Raw genomic sequence first — 16,189 nt, 5'->3', positions numbered from 1 at the left:
TTACTTTCTTTTCTTACTATTTATTCTGAACTTTTATTTCTTCTATTTCTACTTTAACTACATTATCTTCATTTCTTACATTACATATCTTATTCAACTTTTCATATTTTATCATCTTTAACATATCTTTTCATCTTTTACTACTTATTATCTTATTATCTTTCATTTACATATCTAAACTTCATTAATCTTCTTTACAACATAGCGCCAGTTGCGTCAGGGTGCGTATTTTAGCGCTTATTGTGATTTATTGGTGTATATAGTGCTTAATGGGTTTTTTTGATTGGTGCGCGTTTTGACGCGTAAATTGAGCAGTTTGCGCGGTTTAGGGCGTAAATTGGTGTAAGCGCTTTTATTGCGCTGTTATTGGTATTTTATTGGCGTTGTAGGCAGCTACTAGGGTTTTGTGCGTTTTGTGTTATTTTGCGCTTTTGCATCTTGTAGAGCAATGGCTTATTTTTTAGCGCCTTTTTGCACTATGCACTTATATTTCTATTAGGCTCATTAGGCGACAGATTTGATATAGATCTTAATGCTCTGTTTGAGCTTTCTGGCCTTGGTTTTTGCGGTTTTATGTGCTTTTGTGATCATTTTTGAGGCTTTTGTGCCTTTAACACTGTATATTCGGTTTGTGCGCATTTATTGATCTGTTTGCTCTTTTGATTTTTTTTTTTTATCTTTATTTAGCTTGGGTATTTGATAAGTTTTATATTTTATATTGATCCATTAAAGTGCGATATTTTTAGATCTTATTTGCTCTTTCTTGCTCTATTTAGTTATTTTTGCTCTTAATAGCTGATTTAGCTCCTTCTGCGATTTTTGATCTATATATAAAATATCACACAAAAATCACAAAAATCACAAAAATAACAAAAATCACATAAATCACAAAAATCATAAAAATCACAAACATCTCAAAAATCACAAAAATCACAAAACTCACAAAAATCACAAAAATCACAAAAATCACAAAAATCACAAAAATCACAAAAATCACAAAAATCAAAAAAATCACAAATATCACAAAAATCACAAAAATCACAAAAATCACAAAAATCACAAAAATCACAAAAATCACAAAAATCATAAAAATCACAAAAATCACAAAAAATCACAAAAATCACAAAAATCACAAAAATCATAAAAATCACAAAAATCACAAAAATCACAAAAATCACAAAAAGCACAAAAATCAAAAAAATCACAAAAAAACACCAAAGTCTCAAAAAAACACAAAAAATCTTAAAAATTCACAAAAATCACAAAAAAAAACACAAAAATTACAAAATATGTGAAAATTGCAAAATATCACTTAAATCACAAAAAAAAACACAAAAATTACAAAATATGTGAAAATTGCAAAAAATCACTTAAATCATAAAAATCACAAATATCTCAAAAATCACAAAAATAACAAAAATCACAAATAAATAAAAATTGCAACAATCACAAAAAATAAAAATTGCAACAATCACAAAAATCACAAATACCCAAAATTATAATAATCTAAAAAAATCTCATATATCTCACAAATTACAAAAATTTAAAAACCTAAAAATCTCAAGAATTTGGTTTTTTTTTCAAATCTTCAAATCTTCAAATCTTCAAGTCTTCAAATCTTCAAATCTTCAAATCTTCAAATCTTCAAATCTTCAAATCTTCAAATCTTCAAATCTTCAAATCTTCAAATCTTCAAATCTTCAAATCTTCAAATCTTCAAATCTTCAAATCTTCAAATCTTCAAATCTTCAAATCTTCAAATCTTCAAATCTTCAAATCTTCAAATCTTCAAATCTTCAAATCTTCACATCTTCAAATCTTCAAATCTCCAAATCTTCAAATCTTCAAATCTTCAAATCTTCAAATCTTTAAATCTTCAAATCTTCAAATCTTCAAATCTTCAAATCTTCAAATCTTCAAATCTTCAAATCTTCAAATCTTCAAATCTTCAAATCTTCAAATCTTCAAATCTTCAAATCTTCAAATCTTCAAATCTTCAAATCTTCAAATCTTTGAATCTTTGAATCTTTGAATTTTTGAATCTTTAAATCTTTAAATCATCGGGCTACCTACGTTGGAGCCAGCCACAACACAATTTTAGTGCTCCGTTGATTTTTCGATTTTTTCACGCCGCGGGTGAAGTGTTTAATCGCGAACTTGCCGCCCGGAGATGCCCAAGCGTGGCGCTAGGCATGGCAACTCGAGTGCACCACCGGGGACCTCGCGGAACCCGTCTCCTGGCCGGATTACTAAAAACAATCCGGCCAATAGTCAAATCAAGCCTTCCACCGCGGCGACCGCGTTGGAAGGCATTGACAAAACAAAGCTGCATCCACACTATCGCAGCCCGTACCAGCTACGTGTGAAGACAGCTAAGGTAGGCCGGTAGGCCTCTGGCGTCCCCTCCGTCACCCCCGTCCCCACACGCAACGAGTTCGAGCCGCTGAGTGGTGACGATGAGGACAATGAAGACGACTGCAGCACCAGCAGTAGCGACGACGACGACGACCCTGCACGCGGGTCGAAGAAAGCAGAAACCAGCAAAACTGCGGCGAAGGAAAGAAGACCTCCGCCGATATTTGTCGTCGACACACTAGCCGATCATGTGGACGAGCTACTGGAGGGTCAAACCTACTGTTTGAAGATCGGTAAGAAGAATGTGCAAGTGATCACGTTGTTAAGAGCGAATTACGATAAAGTGTTGATGGTCCTCAAAACACACAACGTGAAAAACTTCACATTCGATCCGGCTGAAACGGTGCCGGTTAAAATAGTCCTGCAAGGGTACACGGACCGGCCAGTGGAGGACCTGGCTGGGCACCTTGCCGACGTAAACGTTCACCCCCGGGACATCAAGGTGCTCTCAAGAACGACTACGGTCACGGGTACTCACGTGCTGTACCTACTCTATTTCGATCGTGGTACCGTCAAGCTCCAGGATCTCCGACGGAAAAAAACGTTGGACGGTTTCTGGGTGACTTGGAGGTATTTTTCAAAGAATTCGACAGACGCAGCCCAATGCCACCGTTGCCAAAAATTCGGCCACGGCTCGAGAAATTGCAACCTCCCGCCGCGCTGTGTTAAGTGCGGTGAAATGCATTTCACGGAGAAGTGCAAACTTCCCCAGAAAGCGAGGCTGAGTGAAAGCGACGCTCAGCAGCACCGGTCGCGTGTCAAGTGCGCGAACTGCGATGGCAACCATACAGCGAACTTCCGTGGCTGTGCCGCGCGTAAAGCATATCTCGAGGAGCAGGCCAAGAAGAAAAAGAAGCTTCCAGCAACCCGGCCGCCTCCAAGATTAACCCCAACCGTTCCTGTAGCTGGACAAGGCGCGGCAGATCGGATTACTCTAGCGATTCCTCCCGGCTGGGGAGGTTCCTACGCAAGCGTGACCGCGGCGAGCGGTACAGTTCCGGAACAAGCAGCTGTGTCCGGAGATGACCTATTCACTCTGCCAGAGTTTTTCGCCCTCGCGGGGGAAATGTTAACTCGTTTTCGTGCCTGCCGGAACAAGGCAGAACAGTTCATGGCTCTGGGAGAGCTAATGATCAAATACGTATACAACGGATAAGCTGCCTCGTGCAGCGCTGCTCTTCGGCGTCAACAGACAAAATCATTCTGTGATCTAGCTTTAAGTTTTCCTCTAACTATCCCCTTTCTATAGCAATTTTGTAGGTTTTTTTTCTTGAACTTTTTCCTACTTGTGATTAGCCTTTAGAATAACCAATTATGTCGAAAGACAAATTTATCAACACATAGCTGAAAGGACCTCCAAATCTCTATTAGGTTTAATTGCAAAGAAAATTGTGAAATGATTATTTACCAAATAAAAACTGAATTGAATTGAATTGAATAAATCTTTAAATCTTTAAATCTTTGAATCTTTGAATCTTTGAATCTTTGAATCTTTGAATCTTTGAATCTTTGAATCTTTGAATCTTTGAATCTTTGAATCTTTGAATCTTTGAATCTTTGAATCTTTGAATCTTTGAATCTTTGAATCTTTGAATCTTTGAATCTTTGAATCTTTGAATCTTTGAATCTTTGAATCTTTGAATCTTTGAATCTTTGAATCTTTGAATCTTTGAATCTTTGAATCTTTGAATCTTTGAATCTTTGAATCTTTGAATCTTCGAATCTTTGAATCTTTGAATCTTTGAATCTTTGAATCTTTGAATCTTTAAATCTTTAAATCTTTAAATCTTTGAATCTTTGAATCTTTGAATCTTTGAATCTTTGAATCTTTGAATCTTTGAATCTTTGAATCTTTGAATCTTTGAATCTTTGAATCTTTGAATCTTTGAATCTTTGAATCTTTGAATCTTTGAATCTTTGAATCTTTGAATCTTTGAATCTTTGAATCTTTGAATCTTTGAATCTTTGAATCTTTGAATCTTTGAATCTTTGAATCTTTGAATCTTTGAATCTTTGAATCTTTGAATCTTTGAATCTTTGAATCTTTGAATCTTTGAATCTTCGAATCTTTGAATCTTTGAATCTTTGAATCTTTGAATCTTTGAATCTTTGAATCTTTGAATCTTTGAATCTTTGAATCTTTGAATCTTTGAATCTTTGAATCTTTGAATCTTTGAATCTTTGAATCTTTGAATCTTTGAATCTTTGAATCTTTGAATCTTTGAATCTTTGAATCTTTGAATCTTTGAATCTTTGAATCTTTGAATCTTTGAATCTTTGAATCTTTGAATCTTTGAATCTTTGAATCTTTGAATCTTTGAATCTTTGAATCTTTGAATCTTTGAATCTTTGAATCTTTGAATCTTTGAATCTTTGAATCTTTGAATCTTTGAATCTTTGAATCTTTGAATCTTTGAATCTTTGAATCTTTGAATCTTTGAATCTTTGAATCTTTGAATCTTTGAATCTTTGAATCTTTGAATCTTTGAATCTTTGAATCTTTGAATCTTTGAATCTTTGAATCTTTGAATCTTTGAATCTTTGAATCTTTGAATCTTTGAATCTTTGAATCTTTGAATCTTTGAATCTTTGAATCTTTGAATCTTTGAATCTTTGAATCTTTGAATCTTTGAATCTTTGAATCTTTGAATCTTTGAATCTTTGAATCTTTGAATCTTTGAATCTTTGAATCTTTGAATCTTTGAATCTTTGAATCTTTGAATCTTTGAATCTTTGAATCTTTGAATCTTTGAATCTTTGAATCTTTGAATCTTTGAATCTTTGAATCTTTGAATCTTTGAATCTTTGAATCTTTGAATCTTTGAATCTTTGAATCTTTGAATCTTTGAATCTTTGAATCTTTGAATCTTTGAATCTTTGAATCTTTGAATCTTTGAATCTTTGAATCTTTGAATCTTTGAATCTTTGAATCTTTGAATCTTTGAATCTTTGAATCTTTGAATCTTTGAATCTTTGAATCTTTGAATCTTTGAATCTTTGAATCTTTGAATCTTTGAATCTTTGAATCTTTGAATCTTTGAATCTTTGAATCTTTGAATCTTTGAATCTTTGAATCTTTGAATCTTTGAATCTTTGAATCTTTGAATCTTTGTATCTTTGAATCTTTGAATCTTTGAATCTTTGAATCTTTGAATCTTTGAATCTTTGAATCTTTGAATCTTTGAATCTTTAAATCTTTAAATCTTTGAATCTTTGAATCTTTGAATCTTTGAATCTTTGAATCTTTGAATCTTTGAATCTTTGAATCTTTGAATCTTTGAATCTTTGAATCTTTGAATCTTTGAATCTTTGAATCTTTGAATCTTTGAATCTTTGAATCTTTGAATCTTTGAATCTTTGAATCTTTGAATCTTTGAATCTTTGAATCTTTGAATCTTTGAATCTTTGAATCTTTGAATCTTTGAATCTTTGAATCTTTGAATCTTTGAATCTTTGAATCTTTGAATCTTTGAATCTTTGAATCTTTGAATCTTTGAATCTTTGAATCTTTGAATCTTTGAATCTTTGAATCTTTGAATCTTTGAATCTTTGAATCTTTGAATCTTTGAATCTTTGAATCTTTGAATCTTTGAATCTTTGAATCTTTGAATCTTTGAATCTTTGAATCTTTGAATCTTTGAATCTTTGAATCTTTGAATCTTTGAATCTTTGAATCTTTGAATCTTTGAATCTTTGAATCTTTGAATCTTTGAATCTTTGAATCTTTGAATCTTTGAATCTTTGAATCTTTGAATCTTTGAATCTTTGAATCTTTGAATCTTTGAATCTTTGAATCTTTGAATCTTTGAATCTTTGAATCTTTGAATCTTTGAATCTTTGAATCTTTGAATCTTTGAATCTTTGAATCTTTGAATCTTTGAATCTTTGAATCTTTGAATCTTTGAATCTTTGAATCTTTGAATCTTTGAATCTTTGAATCTTTGAATCTTTGAATCTTTGAATCTTTGAATCTTTGAATCTTTGAATCTTTGAATCTTTGAATCTTTGAATCTTTGAATCTTTGAATCTTTGAATCTTTGAATCTTTGAATCTTTGAATCTTTGAATCTTTGAATCTTTGAATCTTTGAATCTTTGAATCTTTGAATCTTTGAATCTTTGAATTTTTGAATCTTTGAATCTTTGAATCTTTGAATCTTTGAATCTTTGAATCATTGAATCTTTGAAATCTTTTCAACTGTGCCCAAACACAGTTCAGTAAGCTTATTTTCGAATGCCGAAATGCAAACGTTTTCATACCCATTCCCACTGCTCCTTCATGAAGGGGATTGCATTGTGGGGGTGATGATGATGTGGGAAGATTGTACCGAAAGATGTCTGGCAAATCCCACCGGGCGGGCGGCGCGCAGCAGTTGAACACGAATCGATTTTGTCTTTACTCCTCCGTTTCCGGTTTCTTGGAGCAAATCTCAGCTGCCGTGTCTCCATGCACTGGGATATGACTTTTGGATGAGTTACGGGGGGAAAGTGATGGGTTGGAGCTCTTTCGAAACCAGACGTGTGTGCACTTTTTCTTGTACTGAGAAGGTTGGTATTGAAGCTATACTTAGCTTTGATGACGGATTGTGCCAAGAAGGCGATCGAAAGTTAGTTTAGGTGAGAACACAAAATTTTATATAACAATCTACTCTTAAAAACTACATTTAAAAAAATAGAATTTGAATTTCACTTTAACCTCAACCACTAACCGAAGGCAAAATTCACGATGAATTTCAATTATCCCCAAATTGGTTGATGGATTCAAAAACATGTTTTGCAAACATTTCCAACTTCAGCCAAAACAACAACAGCCGTAGATAATCGAGTCATATACATCACATCTCTTTGGCAAGGGAGCTGGGGAGAATCAAATATTTGTTTGTGCAGCAGCACCAGCAATACGGTCGAAAAAGCCGAAAAAGTAATCCTTAATGGGAATTTTCATCTAATTCCCCAAATTCACCGCTCGAGGGACCGCACACCATGACCGTACACATGGATCATGGCGATGAAGCAATTCAAAGCTTGGGCAAACAAGTATGAGAGTCTTCTCCTCCTCGAGTGCTTTCCGACTCAATTTGGGCTCATTTTGTGTAGGTCAGTTTACTAGCACTCTTCGTGGAAAACTAATAAAATCAAGCTTCTCGAGGGATGTTGGGCACATTTCTCAGGAAAAATTATGTTTGTTTGGCAAAACAACACTTGACATTTCATGATTTCGAACGATTCTGAGAAGTGCCTAAACCGAAAAATGCAGTCAATCGCAAGAAACATTTTGAAAAGAAATGTTTTTGAAATTTCGTTTACTCTTTGAAGTTCTTCTGAGAGCTCAGTTGTTAATCCAAATTCATTTCCTTTTTTTTAATTTTTAAGCATAAGCATAGGTATTTCCATTTATTTTAAAATTTCTTCAAAAAATCAAGATCCATTGAAATTTCAAAATCCCTGAGAATTGCTCTTCTGTTGATATGGAAGTAGCCAAGAAATTAAATGTCCCATTACTTGGTACTCTTCTGAAGGCCCCTCTCAATTTGTCACTTGGTCCCCGTGGCTATTTTCGCATGCTTTATGACCCTGCTCTTACATATTTAGTGGCCAGAGGAAATCTCCACGAATGTCCCCAAAACAAAAACAAGGCAAACAAAAAGATAAAGTAATTCACTCCTCCTGGCCCCGGCCAAAAACAAGCAATCATGAAAATGGACGCAAACAGCATCAAATTTCCCCGGATGTCAGCTTAATTGCTTATTTTACCACTCACTCTCTTTTTTTCTCTCCTTTTGTGGCATACTTTCAGGCGCACCGACGGTGATTGCTCGGAACACAACGCCGGTGGCCTTTCCGGGCTCGCCGCTGCATCTGGCCGTCGAGTTTTGCGCCAATCCGCCGGCGTACGCGGCCCGCTGGCTCCACGGCGATCTCGTGTACACCCCGGGCAAAAAGTACGGCGACGATGTGCTGGCCTACGGATTCATTGTGAGTAACAGCAATATAATAATGATAACGTTTATGGAAATTGGTTTACGGGAGGCGGTAGGTGAATGGTCCCCCGAAGGGTCATTTCTGTTTTATTTGATAACAAGAGTTAAAGCCTTTAAATTTGATTTTGTTCTTCTCTCTGAGAAAAAAGGTTCGAGAAATTTCATGATTTTTATTTCTAAGTACATACACATGAGCAATTCTCTACGAAATCGGCCGATTCGGACCATTTTTATTTTTTTGTATTTTTTTTGATTTGGCTAAAACTTTGTGGGGGCCTTCCATTTTGGCAGCTTTCCTTACAAAAATGGTACGTAAATATTTGAAAATCTGTAACCTTTGAATCAATTTTCTGATCAATTTAGTGTCTTCGACAAAGTTGATATTGTTGAGGAATATCCAGAAAAAAAGGTAAATAAAAATTGCCGATTTTTTAATTAACTTTTTAATGACAAAAACTCAATTTCCCAAAATATGTATTTTCTGATTTTCGAGCTTTTTGATATGTTTTAGGGTACCAAAACCCGCAACTTTTGAGCCATGGTCAAAAATTTTGCGACTGAGCTATGAATTTTTGAAAAAATAGTGATTTGTGAAAAAAATCTAAATTTTGTATATGAAATTCATTTGATCAAATTTTTTTATGTAAAATTTAATTTGCAATCGAAAAATACTTTACACAGTGTTTTTTTTATTTTGGGCCCCGTTTTCAAAATAAAGCCAACGAAAGTTGGATTTCAGCGAAATATTTGCAGTTTTACAATTTTTAAAAATAGTGACATTTCTGAAATATTGTTTTTGAAAAGTTCAGAAAATTTGCTAGAAAATTGTCTAAGAGACATTGGATCGGCTTAAAGAAAAAAAAACAGGAAAATTTGAGTTTTCTAAGTCTCACCCAAACAACCCTCCATTTTCTAATGTTGATATCTCAGCAACTAATGGTCCGATTTTAAATGATAAAATCTGGAGTTTTTTTTTAAAAGGTCAAATAAACCAAATTTCCAGTTTTTGCTTTCTGGGTGTTTTTGTAACCGCCTTGAGTCAGGGGTATTAAAAAACACCCAAAAAGCAAAAACTGAAAATTTGGTTTATTGGACCTTTTCAACAAAAAAACTCCAAAAATATGAAAAATCGATCTATTCGAAAACAATATTTTCATTTTTTTTTTTTGTATCAAGACTAACATTTCAATTCTGAGCTTGACCAAGTGACGAATGCAATATTTATAACTTCTCAAGCGGGGCATTTAAAAAAAAGCAAAAAAAAATGTTAGCCTTGATTCAAAAAAATTTCAAAATATTGTTTTCAAAAAGATCGGAAAATTTAATCAAATTTGTATATAAAATATATAAACAAATTTAATAAAAATCAAAATGATTAATATTTTAAAACTACTTCACAGTTGCCAAAAAGTGATCATAAACGCAGGAAAATGTGTTTTATGATTTCAATTTATTGCACGTTTATTTCCATTGAATTTTCGAATTCAAAAAACGAAATTTAAGAATTGAATTTTAATTTTCTAAAAAAATATGCACAATCTCACTTTGAATAAACGATCCACGAATATTTGTTTTGTTGCCATATTTTGGGTCGTTTTGCTCAAATATTACCCCAATTTGCTTTAAAATGCTTTGAAAATTTTATATCCAAGATGGTGGTGTAAATATATTGGAAAAGTAATAAGAAAAGTAATTGGTTTATATGGGGCCTCAGAACTCCAATTTGATGTTAAATGCGATAAAATGTTTGTCCGTGATTCCAATATCCGAAGGTGCTAACAAAAATTCGAATAATCGAGTTTGGACTGTACAGTCCAGACTTGATTATCCGAAGACCTCGGAAAAATTTCACTTCGGATAATCGAATCACAGTTTTTTTTGTTTGTCGTTGTCTAATTTTTAATTTTTGAGCTTAAGTTTGACCCATAATCTACTCTAAAGTGATTTAGAATATGATGAAGATGGTGGCTAAAATGACGGTGATGAAAAAATGCATTTAGCAGTTTTTAAGGCAGCCAACGATTAAAATTTGACTAAAATGTGGTCACAGAATTCGAATTTGATGTTAGACGCATGATAATAATAAAAGGATTTTTTTTGTCATTATTCGATTATCTGAAGTCCCATAAAAACCTTCGGATAATCGAACTCCGGATAATCGAAACTTCGGATGATAAAGGCTTTGGATACTCGAGTCTGGACTGTATATGAAAATTGTTTTCTTAAAAGATTTACGCCTCTTCTCGATTTGTGGACCAAATGTTAAAAAATTGTAAAAAGAAAAAATAACCTTTTATTTATTTAAAAACAGCAAATATTAAAAAGAAACTATTCATTGTTTACAATCGAATAAAAAATCGCTAACAATTTTTTTTTTCAATTCATTTTTTAAAATAATTAATAAAAAGATCATTTGAATTAAATCATTTAAATCATTTGAAATAAAATATCCAATTCTCAACTCCAATTTTGAATGCACCACAGATTTGCAATGGAAAATAAATAAAGTAACAAAATTTAAGTTATTTTTCATGAGGAGCTCCATTTTCAAGTAATAGGCACTTTGAATGTTAAAATTTCCGTTAAATGATATTATTCTCAATATAAAAATATTCCACACTCAACCACCTTCATTTTTTTTTTCAGTTTTTGGCATTTTATCTTCTCAGGCAAAGTAGATTGGATTGCTAGAGTCTGAGATATATCATTTTGAAGTTAACAAATTGTGAAATATGAGTTTTTTTTTATCAATGTCACCTAATAAGCGATCATTTTCAACTGACGATGTCTCGAAAACTATTCGTTCGTTTTACAATGACTATGAATAATATTATGTTGTTATTTTTAAATATTTTTCTTAAATTTTGAAATTATTTTATTGAAACTTGCAAAAAAATTCACAATACTTTCATTTCAACCAAGTCTTAAAAAGAAAAATGGAATAAATTTTCTCAGCTTTTCAAAAATATTTTCTGCATTGGTGCTCTTTTTTATGCATTACAAGCCTTACCTGACAAACTTCGCTCTGCCTTTTTTTCGTTTGTTGACGTTTTTAACTTTTTTGCTTATTCAGCCTCCTGTGATCAAAATTTGATTTTACGTAACTTTTCCCATACAATCTGCAGATTTTTCGGAATCGGTACCAGAGTGGTCAAAGTTGTAACTTTTTGGCTTAAGGAAGTTGCGTCTTTCAATTACGAAAATTTTGATACCCAGACATGTATAGGTATCGCTTAAATTTTTAAGTTATCGCAGTTTTAGTGGAAAAAGTTGATTTTTTGCCGATTTCGTCATTTCCCTGTTTTGGCGCGCGGCGCGTCAAAAAACGCAGTTTTTATTTTCAAAAAATCATATCTCGGAAACGTACGGTTCGACATCGCCAATGTTTTGATATGTTATGTGAAATTTTCCGAGGAATCCGATAAAAATATTTTCAGACATAGGCTCTTTGGCCCAGACACGGTCAAAACGCCATTTTAAGTTTTCATACGACTTTTTCAATAGTTAAGCTAGATTTTTGGAACTTCTTACTATTTTTCCCAAATAGCCAAACTCATCACCTTTCTTTTGCGTCTAAGACAGCTAAAATCGGATGAAATGGCGCGGAGATATGATTTTTCGAAAAAAGTGGTTTTTGCGAAAATTGACGAAAATTGTCATTTTTCGATGCAAAATCTTTTTTTTCGATAAAATTTTTGTTTTTGTCAGATCTTAGATTTTTTGAAAACTAATGATTGCAAAACAACTGAACTAGTGTAAAATGCATTTTAAAACACTTTTATCATTTAATTGTGAAGACTATGGCTTGTTATTTAAATTTTTATATTTTTTTATTTTTTTGCCCCCCCCTTGACCTCGGCCAGGGCCGAGGGACAAAAACTTTTTTAAATATTTGCATCGGCCTAACCTAACAGTGCTTATTAAGGACAAGTGGGTCATTCTACGCCAACTCACACTGCAGTTGCCCCGACCATTCTTCGATTTGCGTGAATATTTGTCCTTAGGGGTCCATTTTTTTACGACCCCTTTCATTTTTGAACATGCGAAAAAAGATAATTTGCAGCCTGAGATGGAAATTTGGTGTTAAAGGGATTTTTGTGTAAAATTGGATGCTCGATTCGATAGCGTTCTCAAAATTCCAAATCAACGTATTTTTCATCGGAAAATATATGTTTTTTCAAAAACTCTTCCATTTTCTAATCTAATCTAATCTAATCTAACCCTATCGCAGCCAGTCTTTCGAGGGCATCCTGGAAAATGCCTTAGGTTGATTAACGCCTAGCACTCTTCTTGTCATTATTAACATTTGCAGTGCCCCAATGCAATAAATTGCTTTGAAACATCACAAACGTTAAAGCGGCCAGGCCAACTGCGTAAAGTTAACCGCAAAGATGATTCGTTTCACGAATGTTCAAACAGCAATACAGTTCTGAATCTACAGGGGAGGAAGAAACGTGGGGATCCCCCGCTCACGTTCCTGTTTGTTTAGGCAATTAATCGTTGGGAGCACCATGCTAAGAAGTTTTGGTGTTCCGGGACCCTCAGGGATGGGACATTGTATTTCCACAAATGCCCAGGACATTATATTCCGTGGTTATAGCGCCACAACTCGCTTCCTGTGAAAAGAAAACATATGATAATTTAAATCAAATAATGACATAGAACTGATAATCCCACTAACCCCAAATTCTAAATTTCGTTTTCCCAGTGTAATTTATAATAAAAACTTAATTATCAGCTCACCTTTTGATGCACACTCACACCTCCACTAGCAGGGAACGGACTTACCTGAAACTGCAAATGTTGCTTCATCAACACCAACTCACCAAAGTCGGTTTACACGAGGATATTGTTGAGAGAGCAGCATACACTAAGTTGTCATTTTCGTCGATGAAGAAACGATCATCTCGAAGGAGGCTGCCTCACTTCATGTGGACAAAACTCCACACAAACCCATCACTCCAAATTCAGCCGCACAGTTCGACCTGATCATCCCAACCCCCTAACACACACACACACAAACGATTCCATCAAGATGCACGCGCCGGACGAGTCCCCGGCAGCAACAATTGCAGTCCAGCAAAATTCGAGCAGCAACACACCAACACACGTGAATGTTTGTTTCGTCGATTCTCCGTTTCCTCTCGTTCTCATTCACCTCTAGTGGAGCGGTGTCATCTTCACACCAAAGAAAACACTTCTCTCCCTCTCTCTCTTTTAATTCACTTTTGAATGGAACTGTCAATCTTCACACAAAACGGCGACGCAGAAATACTCCAAAATCCTTCGAAAAACTAAATATTCCTTGAAACTTCACTAACTTCAATTAGCCTGGCTATTAAACTATAAGAAGAACAACTTTTCGGTCCGCAGTACGCCAAAAAAACACCGAAAATCTTCGAATTTCTAGCAGCGAAATAACGCGATGCAATCAAGATGGCTGTTACACTCTCTCTCCTCTCAAAAACTCTTCCATTTTCGTTGCTAAACTTTTTTGCACATGTCATTTTGATGGAAATTTAGTGTGCTTTTCGAATCCAGAAGGGTAATTTTTTAATTTTTTTTTTGTATCTGATTTTTTGGTAAATTTTTGCACTGGCTGAACTTGAAAACGGCCTGATTAAATTAAATAAATATTGTTTTGGGGTTGCAATTTTGCCGTTTGTTTTATTTTATTTCAAATGGATGCCTACAAACAAATTTCCATAATTTCAGCAAAAAAAAAAAAAAAACACAAATTGAATAAAACAATAATGTTTCAGCTCTTCATCTGGCATGCCATTTGCAATTAGTTCCATTTTTTATCAGCAGATTTCAGCCCTCCTTGCACGCACTCGACACTAGCTTTTAATTAAGGTGGTTTAATTTGGAGTGCTTTTTTATTTATCACCGTCGAAAAGCCCCAAAATTGTTTTCGGTGCCCTCTATATTTGTGTGATTTTTCCGCTCGTTTCAATCCGACACCTGTGCGTAATTGCGTTTCTTTCCGTTGGCTCACCCTCTGGTTTAAAATCGAAATGTGTGAATACTGAAAGTGACGCATCAAGGGTTATATCCGCCAGCAACGACAACCCTTATTTAGCACCCTCCTGGCCTGATCAGAAAGTATGCTGCTCTCTCGGGAGCCAACCAGGGAGAGATAAACCGACAGACAACCAATAAAAAGGGATAAAAACGAAATCCGCAGCCCAGATTTTGGATGGCAGTGGGTTACGGTCGTGTGATTGAACACCCAGGACGAGAGAGGAAAAGGGAAAGGGGAGGAAATTTTAATTGCATATAAACTGTCAAACGTTTTATGTTGGTTGACAGGAGAGAGGAATAAAAGAAAGGGGACAAAAAATGACAATGAAAAAAGGGGTGGTGATTGTAAAAGTGTCATCGGTATTGTTAATCTGACCGGGGATGAATTGGAATTCTGCTACTCGTTCCACAGCTACTGCTGCTGCTGCTGCTACTGCTTTTGCGGCAAATTTAATTTTGTCGAGTACATCGAGTGAATCGGATTGCCGTTGTTTTGCGGGGGGGATGATTATTTTATGTTGCCATATTGGGAGTAGTCGGGTTTCATGTGTCGTTAAACAGTTGATCAATTGTTTGAATGGTTTTTTTTTTTTTATTTACAAAAAGGTGGATTTCTCGCCAAACAGCGAATTAATTTTGAAAAAAAAACCGAGAACACTAGAAATCATTAAAAATAATAGTTCCGAATAAAACAAATTGATGACCCACGGTATGTATTCAGGGCAACCTTAAGAAGAAAAAATTTCATCGCTACTTTCAAAAATGTCTTATAGAAAATTTTCAATGCTTTTAGAACAAAATGTTTCATCGAGACATTCCTGAGATATTTATTTTTAAGTTTTTTTTGTTCTAAATTCCTAAATTATTGATTGGGACCATCCATCAAACTCGTTGACATTTTTTTAGAAATCTCGACTGTCCCTCCCCCCCTAAAGTGTCCACGTGGGTTATGGATGGTCCCATTAGAAACTTTTTAATAACAGTTTAGGAAACTTGTCAAATGATGTGTTTTATGTGGCATTTGCTCATCAAAATGTGCAAAATAAGAAAGAAATAACTTAGTAGAGTTCAATACGTATATACAGGATCAATACGTCAAATGCTGTCACGGTGTATTTTTTTAGAACAAACTAATGATAAAAAATTCGGTATGTCTGATATTTGGCACCATGAAAGAAGGGCTCTTTCCCGACATTTTGCGGGGTATACCGAAATATTTTGTCGGGGGGTCCAGAGCAACTTTTTTTTTGAAGATTATTTTTCGATTTTATGGGATATTTGTTCAAAAAAAAATCACTGAAAATCGGTACAATCATGTTGATATCACTCAAATTTCTCATGAATATGCCTTGGGGACTCTAATTAACCATATTTGACTACTATTTGACCTCCAATAAAAAAAATCGAACCAAATTTACCAGATTTCTAGCTTTCTTTGAAATTACCCCAAAATCCAAGCTGGAAACACCGATACGACCGAAAATAAATCTTTTCTTTGTACAATTTATCATGAAATTAAACCAACACAGTGCCCGGATAAAAAATTGAGCATTAAATAATACAAAACATAAATTATTAATTTAATAAGGTGTTTATTACCCAATAGGTTCCGAAAATTATTTTTTCAATCCTCTGCCACATTACACCATTACATTTTAAAACATTTTAGAATCAATCACATTGTAGAAAACAGTTTTCTGAGCAAGTTCCATAAAAAAGTATCAGTTTTGGTTCAATATAAGCAGAGATATGCCCAATTTCCTGAAATAAA

The 16,189-nt window shown here is 34.1% G+C and overlaps 1 protein-coding gene across 1 annotated transcript in view; it reads left to right on the top strand.

The window, feature by feature from the left end:
• Positions 1 to 16,189, top strand: part of LOC120420861 (uncharacterized) — a 180,150-nt gene that overhangs the window by 157,395 nt on the left and 6,566 nt on the right. The window contains exon 10 of the mRNA XM_052706986.1: positions 8,211 to 8,389. Within this exon, the coding sequence (XP_052562946.1) occupies positions 8,211 to 8,389 (179 nt within the window). The remainder of the gene's footprint in view (positions 1 to 8,210; positions 8,390 to 16,189) is intronic.

Source organism: Culex pipiens, chromosome 2, assembly GCF_016801865.2.
Source record: "Culex pipiens pallens isolate TS chromosome 2, TS_CPP_V2, whole genome shotgun sequence".
NCBI classification, from domain to species: Eukaryota; Metazoa; Arthropoda; class Insecta; order Diptera; family Culicidae; genus Culex; species Culex pipiens.
Note: the sequence above shows the minus strand (reverse complement) of the source record. Positions and strands in the feature narration are given on the sequence as shown.